The sequence below is a fragment of the Cololabis saira genome, chromosome 18 (genome assembly GCF_033807715.1).
Source record: "Cololabis saira isolate AMF1-May2022 chromosome 18, fColSai1.1, whole genome shotgun sequence".
NCBI classification, from domain to species: domain Eukaryota; kingdom Metazoa; phylum Chordata; class Actinopteri; order Beloniformes; family Belonidae; genus Cololabis; species Cololabis saira.
The window spans coordinates 21,007,082-21,022,117 of NC_084604.1; the positions used below are offsets into that span (position 1 = coordinate 21,007,082).

The window sequence follows — 15,036 nt, forward strand, 5'->3', positions numbered from 1 at the left end:
TTGGCTAATCGTCTTCCTCGGGACAGCAGCAGCAGAAGTTTTTATATGCGAGTCGATGTCATCTGTAACCACTCTGCTCCTTCCCAGTCACTTCTGTCACTCAAGGAAAGAAAAAAAAAATATTCATTTAACTTCTCTCCTATTTTCAAGACAAAGAAAATGCTCATTGATGTACATTATGATGTATTTTGATAAGAAGCAGTTCATTAAAAATACAGATGCCTCAGCTGATTGTACAAATGAATAATTTAAATTTAAAAAAAAGATCAGCAATGATACTCATGCACGTTTACAATACTGAAGTGTGTGCACTTAACATGTACATTCTAAAAGGCAAATGCATGTTGCATGGTACAATATTTTAAAGCAAAGCACGGTACCAACACTGATGTGTCAAAATGAGCAGCTCACTGTTAATTACTATAATAAGTAATTTTGCAAGAGTAAGGTCACTATGGGACTGGACGCCTCTGTTCTTCACATGAATGCTGGTTATGTATAGTGCTCTTAATGTTCTTTACTATTAGTGTTCCTAATGTGAGTATATTGTTTCTATAAGTAGTGATTACCATTCTAATATTGGTACATATCTACATTTAGTATAATTTTTACATTTCAGAAGTATTTAACAAGATCTTTTTGGTTTCATATTAGGCCTATATGGATTTAAAGGTAGGGTAAGCAATTCTACATGACTTCTAATCCAAAACACTAGTTTTTTTTCCCTTCCATGTGCATTCAATATGTCCTACCCATTCCCTAGCTGCCTCCACCTCTATGTTTCGGAGCCCTGTCCATCAAGGCCCACTGCCCTGCGTGTTTTAGATGTCACCCTTCTCTAACACACCTGAATCAAAATAGTGGGCCATTGACAGACTTGTGCAGACCGTGATGACAAGTTGGCAGTGATCCAATCAGACAATCAGATGGGTTTGAGCAGGGAAACATGTAAAACATGCAGGGCAGTTTGCCCAAGGAAAGAGGGTTGGTAAACACTGCTCAAGCTGACGTAACATCTGGAAATTGCTTACCATACCTTTAACAGAGGAGTGAAATGAGAGGTAAGAGTTGGCAATCTCAAGATTTTCCTCCACATTTTTGTCAGCCAACAAACCAATAAATAAATAAATACAATATTTCATACATTTTACATTACTTACAGTACATTCCCTTGACTAAATGCCATATTTACACATGCTATTAGATACAGGAAGTGAGGCAGCCTCGTGCTACAGTTAAACAATCCGCATCAGTCAGTTGTATGTGAAGACAGTCATCGAGTCACTTTTCCGGAACCTTTGCTCTCATGAGACACTCCTCGTCCCCGGGAGCTGTGGCCCCACTGACCCATCCCCAAGGGCCTGTCCTGTGGGTGCATGTGCCGCTGAGGTGGGGAGCCCGAAAGGCTGGACGGAGAGCGGCTGCGTCCCTGCAGGACCCCGCCTTCCCGGAATTCTTGACGGGATGGGGAGGAGCTCAGCGAGCGCTGTAGGGAGGAGGAGCTGCGGGGGCGAGGAGGGGGGCTGAACAGCATCCCGCTGCGGTCCTGCATCAGCTGGGTCAGACTGGCCAGGAAGTCAGCGTCGCTGGTGCTGCTGGCGCGGACCCTTAACCGCCGCCGCCTGAAGGAAAGAACAAAGAGAAATCCCTGTTTTTAGCAAAACCATTTCATTTATTTACATGTGGTAGCCAGATTCAAACTCCCAACATGTGTCTGAGGTAGACTTTCCTTAAAACACAGGCACATAAATAAAGGTTTTTTTGTGAAAGGATCATATTTGTAGATAAATTGTAGACATGTTGGGGGTTTTCTTTTAGTGATTAATGGAACAGAGCCTAAAGTCGCACTATCTTGCAGAAGGAATGTCTTTCCAATTTTTTTGCTTGATGTAATCAGATCAGTATAGTGTATAGACACTGAAATCTTAACATCAATTCTGATTTTCAGGTCAGAATTGTCCTACTTTAGTTTGTGGACCTTAACACATGTAGGATATGTGGCCATGCAATACAAGTGGGAGTAGATGTATCAGAATTCAAGCAGCTTTTGCTCTTACATATGGGCTAAGAACTGCATAGGCAAAAAAATGGAAATGTATTCTTCTTGCACATTCAAGGCTCAACCTAACGCTGATATCAGAGGAAAAAAATAAATGCAACAATAGCAGTAGTTTTAAAACAGTGTTTAGCAAACCGATCATTTTAATTCTTCAATCAGCTCTCCATCTTCAATATGGTCACAAATGTGACGTCTACTTTCTTGATACAAAACACATACTGAAAGTATCAGATGCGTACGTGTGTTGTTTCAGAGGGCCATCTCGTTTGCATGAAAGTCTAATGCAGGTCACTTTACCAAATCAGAACCTTATAGTAATTATACAATGCGGTTTATCGTGTAAATGCAGTTTTTAAAAAAACTAAATCAAGCAGCTGCAGAGTAACGTTACACCTCAACCAGGATAACAGGATGAAGTGCAGGACAACATTCCTATACTAGTACTATAATAGTGGCCCGTAGAGCACTGAGTTCAATAAAAACAAAAATAAAACACTAACATTAAATTAAAGAAGCGTGCACTTGCATGACACAAGAAAGCACAATTTATAACATCAAAACAAGTTTGGCCGGCTGCTCTGTACAAACATGTACATGCACTTTCTGATATGTCAGACGCAGTTGCTGCGATTGGCAGTTACCATGTGTATCCAAGTCAACTAATGTGGTTTGCTTAAACCTCAGATGTCAAAACTTAAATGGCAAAGCTGAGACTAAAATAAGCATAACAGTAAATTAATAACACAAGAGAAATGGAACCCAGGCTTAAAAGAGGGGAAAAAAGACAACATGAATTTCCTTTGAACATCTTCACCGCTGAAGTACACGTACCTGTTGTCCACACTTTGCCGGACAGGTGGTTTCCCAGGAGGTGGTCGAGGCAGAAACTTGCTGGTGAGCTGTTCCGGTAGAAATGAGGCACTCACAGGACGTGGGATCTTACTTTTACTGCCTGATGAGGAAGACAGGGAGAGAGGCTCTTCTCCAACACAGTCGGATCTGGAGCCTCGTTCAGAGGAGAGCCGGTCTCTTGGCAGAACACAGGGTAGGTTATCACAGGACAGAGACGGAGAGGGCGAGTGTGTCGGGGAGCCTGGGATGGGGCTGCTCCAGCGGTGTCGTCTCTCCATGTTCAGGTCCCTGCTCGGAGAGTCCAAAGGGTTGCCGGGGTCTCTGACGGGGATTTTGCTCAGTCTCGGGGACGAGGGACAGTCTCTTCGCCTGAGCAGAGCTGGAGGTGGAGAAGAGGAGACGGTGACAGTGCTCTCCACAGCACCTCCCCCTGCGTCTGCTTGCAGCTGCTGGTTGGGTTCTGAGGAGCGGTCAGGCAGTCCGGAATCGCTCTCTGGGTCTCTGTCTTTGGTGGACGGAGCTGTGGGGCCTTTAACTGTGCTCATCGCTGGCACGGCTTCCAGCCTCCCCCCATCATTCATGCATTCCTCTGCAAGTTCTTCGGATTTACCAGATGGATCTTCTAATACTATTGCATCTCTCTTCTGCGTAGGTGACAGTAGAGCACAGCTGGAGGACTGAAAAAAAAGTTAAATTGTTATTAAAGTGTTATTAAATGTCTGGGGTTATGATTTTATTTTCATTTATTTTTTTATTTATTTTTGCTCTTAATTTATGTGTTAATTTTGCATTGTTATACTTAATAATATGGGCATTGCTTTTTTTTTTGTTTTGTTTTTTTTGTTATTACATTTATCTATTCATGTTTTGTTGTTATGTATTGGTGTTTTTTTTGCACCATGTTGTTTTTTCAGAAAAAGGAAAAAAAGAAATAAAAATTTGATCACAAAAAAAATTGTTATTAAAGAAATATTTTTTTTCCACTTCAAAATATCAATGGCACTAAACTCAGAGCTACAGTGGTCATGAACAAATACTCCCGAAGACAACATCCCGACGCCGACTGGGGCTTACGTAATGCATCCCCATAACTTCAGGCAGCGCTAATGTGTGAAGGCGCCCAAAAAGAAATGGAAAGAAAAACAACCGGAAATGACAGATCACTTTAGTCTAGAGTTTTAAACAGAGCCCGCTGTCATCAGTCAGTGTTTTCATTTTTAATAGAAGTCAAGAAGGATCTAAAAGACGATGGCTAATAATGAAAATATACTGGCGTTCACAACACAGTCAAAAACAATCCTAATCCAAACCGATGCAATGATAGAGTAGTTTAGTGTCTGTGCCGTCGCCGTCTATCAAGTATGTTTACATCGTCATTTCCAGTAAATTCTGATTCACTCGTCATGGGCTATCGCTCCACCAATCAGATTGGTCATGGAGGCCGATTTTGCGCAGGACACGCCAACACGTCCCGGCCTTAAGACTCAAGAAAAACTTTAGAGAAAATGAGAGTCACTGACCAAGAAACTGGACAAGAGTAAATCGTGGAGTTAAGCATTAGGCATTAAGATAACTTTGATTATAATTTTCGTCTTGATTTGAGCATGCCTGCATGGGTTTTCTCCAGGTACTCGGGTTTGGTCCCACAATCCAAAAACAAGAAGGTTATAGACTATATTACTACTTCTTCCTATGGCTTTTGCCTTTAGTGGTCGGCATAGCTATCCACCTGTTTCCATCTCATCTCGTCTTCTGCATATCAAATCCAGAAATCTCTTATTTGCCCTTTCCCCATTTCTCCTGCCTGGCAGCTTAATCTATTCACCATCCCTCCTCTTTATTTATTTAAATTCAAAACTACTTTATTAACCCCTGAAGGGAAGTTGATGCAGTAGTTATGGTTTAATGGTTTAAGTCTCTTCAGAGATTCATTGTAAAAGGTTTATTGCTGTGGGCAGGAAGGATCTCGCGCAACAGTCTCTACATGTGTTGAAGCCATCTCATCTCCAAGACGTCTGTCCCGGGCTGTTCCTTCGTAGAACGACTCTTTGCTACGTCACTGTTCCACCTTCCTCCTTTTTATTGACACATGATCTACCTTCATTTGTCTTCTCTCTAGAACAGGGGTCGGCATGCGGCTCTTTAGCGCCGCCCTAGTGGCTCCTGGAGCTTTTTCAAAAATGTTTGACCTTTTTTTTCTTCCTTTTTTTCTTCTTTTTTCTTCCTTTTTTTCCTCTTTTTTTCTCTTTTTTTCTTCCTTTTTTTCCTCTTTTCTTTTATTTCTTCTTCTTTTCTTCTGTTCTCTTTTTTTTCCCTTTCCTTTTTAATCTCGACATTTTGATTTTTTTTCTCGACATTTCGACTTTTTTCTCGACATTTCGACTTTCTTTCTCAACATTTCGACTTTTTTCTCGACATTTCGACTTTTTTCTCGACATTTCGACTTTTTTCTCGACATTTCGACTTTTTTCTCGACATTTCGACTTTTTTCTCGACATTTCGACTTTTTTTCTCAACATTTCGACTTTTTTTCTCAACATTTCGACTTTTTTCTCGACATTTCGACTTTTTTCTCGACATTTCGACTTTTTTTCTCAACATTTCGACTTTTTTCTCAACATTTCGACTTTTTTCTCAACATTTCGACTTTTTTCTCAACATTTCGACTTTTTTCCCGAGATCGTACTTCAACATTAATCTCGACATTCCGACTTTTTTCTCGACATTCCGACTTTTTTCTCGACATTTCACCTTTCGCCATTGCCTTCATTCTACAAGACAAGACATTTTTTGCGGCTCCAGACATATTTGTTCTTTGTGTTTTTGATCCAATATGGCTCTTTCAACATTTTGGGTTGCCGACCCCTGCTCTAGAACATATCTCCACCTCTCCAGGTTTTCTTCCACCTGCTCCTCTCACTACAGATCACTATGCCATCAACAATCATTTTAGTCCATGGCGACTAATGCTCCACCTCATCTACCGCTTATCCATCACTGGGGCAAACAAGAAGGGGCTCTGGGCCGATCCTTGATGCGCTCCCACTTTCATCTGAGACCCAGCATTTACTCTCACTGCTATCATGAAGCCGTCATCCATGTCCTGTACCACTCTATCATACTTTTCTGCCACTTCAGATCTCCTGCAGTTGAATTCTGTCTGATATTCTCAAAGCAAACGCTGCTCTGTCATTGCATGGAACCATACTGCTGCACAGAAACCAGCCACACTATTCTACTTTGCAAAAGCTTTAGAAATACTTAAAAAAAGACTAACATATAGTAACATATATGGCATCATCTCAGAACCAACAACTTTAAGTGTGTGTGTGTGTGTGTGTGTGTGTGTGTGTGTGTGTGTGTGTGTGTGTGTGTGTGTGTGTGTGTGTGTGTGTGTGTGTGTGTGTGTATGACTGCATGGTTGTTTGTGATGGACTTAGAAAAGGCTAAGAACTGTTTTATTTATGCAGTGCTGATCTCACTGCTTCTAGATCAAAATTGTTGTTACCTGCTCCATCTGGGACCGTCCCATGATGACTGAGGGCATTTGCCCCAGCATCCCCGGTAGCCTCCGGTGGCCCAGCAACCACGTGCCAGGCATGGCCATCTGTGACAGGACAGGGCTGCTTGGCACTGCAGAACTGGTTTCACTGTTCTGTGGCTCAGCGGATTGGTTTTCAGCTTCAGCGGTGATGCGGGTCGCCGTTTTGTCCCCATTCTGGACTTCCGTTGGAGGCTTGCCTCCTCCAGAGCCACTGCCTTGCTCTAGCTCTAGCATCACCCACTCCTGAGAGTCTCCCTCATGTGGAACGGGACTGAAATTTACAGCAACGAAACCGCTGCTAGCTGCGCCCTCGTCTGGGTCAGCCGTCGCCGTGCCGGAGGGCTCCTCATTGCAGGAAGGCGTCTGCAGACCATTTTCCTTCTCGGGAATGGATTTCTCTCCAACATAAGAAAGAACAGGACGCTTTTTACCCAGACTGAAAAGAACAAAGAATAGTAATAAGAGCATTATAACAAACTTTTGTCCGTCGTTAGATCAAGTTTCAGCTCTTATAACAACTTACTAGGACTCAAGGAAGCGTTCTATGGTGGGTTTGGGTTCAGGTGCAAGTCTCTTCTCGAACGCCAAGCTCTGGCTGTGCCTCATCCTCCGCAGCAGCGGTACAGCCCGGTCTAAGACCATGGTCTCTGATCGCACTCGTCGAGGCGAGCTCTGCACAGAACCCGTGTTGGGACTTTGGTTTCCCTGGTTTTGACTATGTTCATCCTCACTCACCACCTAAAGACAGAGAGTGACAGTAGCAGGTTTTACCAGAGGTGTGCAGAACCAGATGTACCAAGTAATAGGGGTTAAGGAGGTCTAAATCATTATCATTTCTAAATATAAAGTAAATCCAGCCGTCTTAATGTATTCAGGACTCTGGGGACACGAACACGGGGTTGCAGCCAAGATATGCTTTTCACTGCACGCAGCAGTCACATTAATATTACAGCAGGACTTAGTATAAGGGCGTTATATTGACAATTTACAATTAAACACATCCCCCTGACCTTCCTGATCAATGGCTGTGCATGTTTATGGTTCCGGTTGCGGTCCATCTCTTCCCAGACATCTGCACCAGGGGTTGTCGGCGTGGGGATGGGGGGGCAGTTGTCAGCATCACTGAGGCGTTCCCCTTGAAGGACATCCTCAGTGTTTTCTCTCTGCAGCTCCCCTGGCAGGAGTGAAGCATTGGCCATGCTGTGGAAAAGAGAGAAGGTCACCCTGCTGCTCATTTCCACAACACAATTTACAGCAGTGATTTCTCAGGGATCTCTGACTGTGCAGATTTTTAGTCTAAAAAAAAAAAAAGTTGCAGCCTCAGTGTATATTGGAACTCATATCCATCAGACTGTGAAGGAAAGCCGGACAACACAAGTGAAACTGCAGCAACTGCCGACAGCAATTTAAAAACTAAAGGCCCAAATATCAATAGTGACAGAGGTTGTTTAGCTTTAAGTACCCGAGGTAAGCCGGTGTGAGGCGAGTGAGCTGCTGAGCAGTTGTTGCTGCGGCAGTGATGGTCAGCAAATCCTCGGAATCACATTTCTCCCAGTCATAGGGGTCATTTTCCAGCACATTGTGGCTCTTCATGGCAGTCTCAAAAACTGACATTAAAAGCTGCCTCAGGAAAAGAAAAAAAAAAGAAAGAGAAACACATGCATCAGCATCAATAACGGGAGAGGAATCAACAATGCATGCAAATAATCAATAGTGCACGCAAATAATGAACAGTGCACGCAAAATATACCAAGTAAAAGGAGTCTAACCTGATAGTCGGGCTTAGTAAAGTAGTCCAAGATTGAGATATGATCAAGAAAAATACTAAAATCTGCAGGAAGGTGCTTCAGCATGAGTCGATGGTCATACGTTTCTTTTAGATTTCCTACTTGTTCCTAAAATCAGTGATAAAAAAAAAGTTTAAATTGAATGGAGGACATATCTGTGTATTATGAACCTGCACCCAGGACATAATAAAAGTGCATACTTTGTCTTTAATCTTCCTCCATGGAAGCTGCCCCACTGTGAACTCAACCAGCATGTAGAAGAGAGACCACAGATCGTCATGACGACCCATTTCCTGCAGATGCAGATACACAAGAACAAAGAAGGTATCAAACAATGAGAGCATCAGGATGCGCTGTAACTGGAAATAATCTCCAAATGTAGCTCTAACTTAAATGTATTCTAGGTATAAAGTCTCTTGAGTTACTTCAAAAGAGTGGATCTACAGAGTCCCGGCCCCTGAACCTTTGAGCGGTGACATTCAGGTGGATATTAAGCCAACTACACAATGACTGAATGGCATGTGTTTTGCATATGGGGAACCTTGTTATTTTCACATCAGCCCTTGCAGTAACAAATCTCAGCTGCCCTACAGCTGCACACCATCTGCATTATTGGCCTGTTGCTTATTTTTCCCCTTGTTGGGTTAACATTAGGGAAGCAGTTCAAATGTGCAGGATCGTATGCATATACACAGCTAAAACATTTGCTGCTCATACTGCGCTCACATCAGGAACAGTATATATTTGACATTGTTTCAGTTTCAGCTACATTTTAAAGATGCAAAGAATTGCGCCAAATGAGAAGTTGGCATCACGCATCTGCTGCCAGCATTTTGAAAGATTTCAGTTGGATGAGGCGTTGTTATTGTTAGGTTGTTGCAGAGTTGGGTTGATCTTGTTAGATAATACTGCTACACCAGGGGCCTGTACTACGAAGCAAGTTCAACATATCCAGGATATCTTTTCCTTATCCAGATTCACTAAGCGGGACAATTGCAATCACGCTAAGCGGTCACACGACGGCGGTTATCAACTCGGTATATCAACCCAGGTTTCTCCAATCTGGATATGAGCGCGTGCACATAAAAGGGGCGGTGTTTTCAGCGCATGACCAATCGCAAGCATGGAGAAGTCCGCTGTCAGAGCCGCTTATTTCAGTAGCGAAGAGCAAACAATAATTTTACGGAAATATGATGAGTATAGGCATATAATACAGGCAAAAAGCAACACAGTTGCAGCTGCAAAATGCAGGAAAGACAGCTGGCAAAAGATCGCTGACTGTATAAATGCGTAAATTCATAGGGATATAAACATATATTTGAATATTCTGGGAATCTTAATCTTAAACTGTAAACCATGATCAGCAATATTAAAATGATAAAAGGCTTGCAATATTTCAGTTGATTTGTAATGAATCCAGAATGTATGACATTTTTTTTGTTTTTGTGTTTGCATTACAGAAAATCACAATATTCAAATTTTCTGAGACAGTCTGTATATATTGGTTCTATAACTATTGTTGTTGACCGATAACTTGTGCTGATGCTGTACCAAAGAATTGGGTTTTTTTATTTATTTTATTTAATTTTTAATTTTTTCAGGAGGGGGGTATTTAGTATTTTAAAGTGACTTCTCAGAATGTTCGAGGGACGAAATTGAAAATCCCTTTTTTGAAAACTGCATTTACAGCCACCTCATGGAGGCAACGGCAGTTTAAAAACATTGCACAGGCTGTACCACCACTGCGACAGAAATGTCAGTGGTGTAAATCCACAGAGGCAGCTGTGATGCAGCAGTTCACCAATGCATTGCTGATATACCGTACTTTCTTCCTGATGTCAAGCCAGACCTGCTTTGACAAATACCACCCAATGAAACATGAGTGGCACTCACTGACAGCTACAGCCAGCCCCAACAGACGGACCTGTTCGGCTAAATCACAAAAACAACTAAAGAAACAGAAAACTCAAACATGTCGACCGAACCTCTAAACTTTACAAGACCTAAAGGTTCTGATGAAATCATCCCATTGCCAGACACCAGATGATACTGAAGGTAGTTTTAATGTTCTTACTGATAGTGTAGGGGGACTAAATGTGAAAGGTTTACCTTATTCTTGTGGGCATTGATTGAAGCATATCGCACAGTTCCTCTGAAACCTGCCACCGGACGAGGCTGAAAGAACAATAATGGAAGAAGTCAGGATTATATTATTATTATATTATTACAAGACGAAAACTAAATGTTCTATTTTGTATTCATGTTAAATAAAGTGTTTAATAATGCATTATGCGCACAAACTATCTCAAAGGTGATTTTTAGAATTCTTTTGATTTTGAAACCTTAGATGATGTTGCAGAGAAGTTGGTACTTACAGGACGGACTTCTTGGTTGGAGTTGGTAAATTGACGAGCCAAACCAAAATCAAGCATGTAGCAGCATCTGCAGGTACTGGCTAGTCTGCCCATTGCAAAGTTTGACTGCAATTTTAACAGAAACAAACAAGTTTAACTATTGATCTTTTTAAAGTCTATTAAGCAGTGGAAAGAATCGGATTAATTACATACACATTAAAAGAAGGTTAAATATGCACAAAAGATAAGCTCCTATGTGATTTCTTGCTTGTGTTGTTCTCTCAGATGTAAGTCGCTTTGGATAAAGGCATGTGCTAAATGACAATAGTAGTAGTAGTAGCTTACAGGTTTAATGTCACGGTGCAGGAAGCCCACTGAATGGATGCTCTCAATAGCCTCTAAAATCTGTTTGCCAAGTCTCAAAGTAGTAGAGATGGAAAAGATGCCACGGGTCATGGTTCTGCGCAAATCTGCCAGATTCCTCCCCTTTAGACAAAAAATCAAGGTTGCATGTTACATTCATGATGCAGCGCATGTGGTGTGAGAAGAAAATGAGACACATTTTTACCGACTGGTGAAGATCATACCTGGAGCTCCATCACCACATAGTTGAAGCGATCATTCCTGCCACAGCCCACGAACCGACACACGTGGTCTTTGCCTGTAAGAAATGTTACATTTTTTAATCACAGCTCACTTTGCTGTTTATAGCTGACAAACTCTGTGCTCTTCAGATGTTTGCGTTGTTGAAGTGTCTATAATATATTTACCCTGTTAGAGACACAGTTTTAGGTTTAACTATGTTCATTCAAATGTTCTATGTTCACTTTAATATTGTTCAATAAATGCAAGCAATAATTCTGTTATGGTTAACTCCCGCTTCAATCACTCTATGTATTAACACTTGATACCTGCAATGTTTTAAAGTGTAGGTGAGTTGTTTTGACTGAAACAATGACCAACAGTGGTTACATCATTACAAATTCAATTTAAAGGAAGAAAAGTACCTTAGTTGTTTAGATTTAACTCCATAATAACATTATCCATTAGTGTTTCACCCCTTCTTTTGCAATAGTGAATGTGACCAACTACTAAATTCTATTCCCTTAAACTCCAATATTCAACACACTGCAGCTGAAACAGTATCTATTGACATTAATGGCAGAGATTTAAATGCAAAGCCGAACACCACTGCAATGCTGTGGGCACAATTTTGGTTTTAGGCCAAACAAAAAAGGAGAACTTGATAACTCAGAGATGGTGATTTGATGGATCTGAAACAAAAAGAAAAATGGTATATGATGCCAATTCCACTGATGACAAAAAAAACAAATTGGGTCAAATGGCTAATCGGGGTTATTTGAATGAAAATGCACGTCCTCCATGGGTGCAGATCCCGGGGGGGACGGGGGGGACATGTCCCCCCCAATTTCTGAAAAACATTAATTGTCCCCCCCAATAAAAATACCCCAAATTATTCAAAATTGAAAAAATGTATTTTCAGACTTAAAGGTTGAATATGTAGAATATTTATTAAAAATATATTTCTAAAAAAATAATACATCCACGGTGCATTTTGAGGTGTACAGAATGAAAGCAATGGGTCCTTTTTTTTTTTTTAGAACTGTTTACCACCATAACTGTTTTAAAACATGATCGGTTAGTTTAAACAACTTGTTTAGGGCTCCATATTTCGTCCATATATCAATTGATCGTGCATAAAGTAGCCCCATAGGATAAAAGGAAGATGGTGAGAAGAATTTGAGATGAGTAGACACTACATGCCCAAAACCCTTAAAATTATGATTTACGAATATAACAGTTAAGTAAGCAGTGACACACACTGTTGGCTGTTTAGGACAAATAAACAAGAAAGGTAAGCACAATAAATGATTCCCTGTGCAGTATTTTTTGGCGAGCCTTTACCAATTTATGGCATAGTATGAGTTGCATATTGGCAAAAAATTTAAAATTTAAATCACGTTGGTGTCCCCCCCAATCCTGACATCGGATCTGCACCCCTGACCTCCTCCTTTAGCATCTTATTCTTGTAGAAATACTTCAGTTAGTCTGTGAATGACACTGTGCCAGCGTTACTCACCCTGCAGCTTCTTCAGCACAGCCACCTCCATCTTCAGCACCTGTTTGGGTTGCTGAGCAGACTCCACCTTCAAGGCAAACGTGGCCTGGTTCAGCTGATCCAGAACCTCGTAAATCTCACCGAAGCCACCTCCACCTATCTTCCTCATCTGCAACGCAGCATCAGTCACTGTTAAACCACCACATTGCAGAGAAGATTCTTGTAGGTTGTCTTTGATTTTGTGATTTCTCTTACCACTTTCCACCTGTCCCTGACCACATCTCCCACTGCCAGGATGTCTGTGTGCTCCCCAACCCCACTCATCCTGACTGCTGTCAGCCGCAGCCCACACCTCACATCAGCTTAGTGGAGCAAGCACCTCACTGGGAACAAACCCCACGGAAGAGATGGTTAGTGATGAATGAATGAATGAAAACGCAGCAGATTGTGTCTTGTTACTCTCCTGACTAGGAATGGGTGATATTTTACCGTTCACGATAAACCGTCAAAAAAATTCCCCACAGTAAGAATTTGTCATCTCACGGTAAAAACGATAAATTCCCGTTGATGACGTTTTTGTGTAAAGCAGATTTATGGTTCTGTGTTAAATCCACGCACAACGTACGAGAAGGAAGGAAGGAAGGAAGGAGCCAGAAAGAAAGAAAGAAATGAGCCAGAAAGAAAGAAAGAAAGAAAGAAAGAAAGAAAGAAAGAAAGAAAGAAAGAAAGAAAGAAATGAGCCAGAAAGAAAGAAAGAAAGAAAGAAATGAGCCAGAAAGAAAGAAAGAAAGAAAGAAAGAAAGAAAGGAGCCAGAAAGAAAGAAAGAAATGAGCCAAAATGAAAGAAAGAAAGAAAGAAAGAAATGAGCCAGAAAGAAAGAAAGAAAGAAAGAAAGAAAGAAAGAAAGAAAGAAAGAAAGAAAGAAAGAAAGAAAGAAAGAAATGAGCCAGAAAGAAAGAAAGAAAGAAATGAGCCAGAAAGAAAGAAAGAAATGAGCCAGAAAGAAAGAAAGAAAGAAAGAAAGAAAGAAAGAAAGAAAGAAAGAAAGAAAGAAAGATTTGGTGAATTGGTATTTTTTCTATCGTCATTTTAATCGTTATCGGGATAAATACCAGAAATTATCGTGATACATGTTTTAGTCCATACCGCCCATCCCTACCCTTGACACACGTGTGGATCCATCAGCAGCACATCACGTCCCCGATGCTGATCATCGTTAGGCTGGAGCCAAAACACAACCCAGCTGGGTGGTAAATAAGCATCAGCCAGTCTGTGGAGATGGTGTAACCTCGGCTGGTCAGGGGGTTCAGGATGGAGGCTGCGATCGACGCAGAGCCTACGCCGTAGGGTACGCGTCGTGCTCTGCGTCGGTGTAACGCGGGACCATAAATCAGCTTTAAGACGCTAATTAGCTGCTGGGGAGTAAAATCTCCGGGATCTCTCACCTGGCCGCGCTGCAACCTCGCGACACCAGCACGGGTATCCGATCCAAACAGTCTCCATGCTGTCAATCAGGTCTGAGCCATCGAGGGCAGTTGTTTATAAATGAAACAGTCGCGTTAGCAACCGGTAGCCCGCTAGCTGCTAGTGGAGCGATGCTGTCCCACCAGGCTCGGTGACGTCACACCACTCCCGGCTTCTGATTGGTCAGAAAACTCCTGCATCTGGCAATGAGGCGTTATCTGCATATAAACAAACCAGGCTGATGCTGCAGTCGCCATGGGGAGAAGAAGCAGTGGTCCTCAACCTTTTTTCAGTGATGTACCCCCTGTGAAATATTTTTTTAGCCAGGTGCCCCCTAACCAGCGCAAAGCACCTTTGGTTGTAAAAAAAAAAAAAAAAGACCTAAAACAGAGCACTGTGCCATCAGTAACTGATTTATTAAACATAAAAATATTGCTGCTATGCTTCAACCACGACTCCATCGTTGGTCCAAGTGATTGACAGGTGAAGCCAGGTGGCATTTGACAGGTTAGGTGGAACCATCCTGATGTGGGGGATACTCTGTGGTTTTAGGATAATAAGTTGAATAGCCTATTCCTGAAGATAAAATTCATTTTATGAATTTAGACTTATATTTTCCTTATATAAAAAAAAAAAAAAAAAAAAATCACTGGGTTTGTATGTGTATATTTATGTATGTGTATGCATATGTATGCGTATATATATGTATATATATATATATATATATATATATATATATATATATATATATATATATATATATATATATATATATATATATATTAAATATAGTAATAATGCACATATATATAACTTTGGTTTCTACCTTCATGGTATCAATCATTAATATGTGTGCAGACAAGGAAAAAAAAAAGACATATTTTCCTCAATTATT

The 15,036-nt window shown here is 41.2% G+C and overlaps 1 protein-coding gene across 1 annotated transcript; it reads right to left on the reverse strand.

Moving 5' to 3' along the window:
- Nucleotides 1-3: 3 nt before the first annotated feature.
- On the reverse strand, nucleotides 4-14,290 carry ttbk2b (tau tubulin kinase 2b). Its single transcript, XM_061707396.1, has 15 exons — nucleotides 14,123-14,290; nucleotides 12,932-13,059; nucleotides 12,698-12,845; nucleotides 11,184-11,257; nucleotides 10,942-11,082; nucleotides 10,618-10,722; nucleotides 10,352-10,417; nucleotides 8,443-8,535; nucleotides 8,225-8,350; nucleotides 7,918-8,075; nucleotides 7,466-7,655; nucleotides 6,979-7,193; nucleotides 6,420-6,891; nucleotides 2,891-3,588; nucleotides 4-1,622 (listed from the first exon to the last, which is right to left on the reverse strand). The coding sequence occupies exons 2-15, from the start codon at nucleotides 12,998-13,000 to the stop codon at nucleotides 1,274-1,276; spliced, it is 2,904 nt and encodes a 967-aa protein (XP_061563380.1). The 5' UTR covers nucleotides 13,001-13,059; nucleotides 14,123-14,290; the 3' UTR covers nucleotides 4-1,273.
- Between the last annotated feature and the right edge of the window lie 746 nt (nucleotides 14,291-15,036).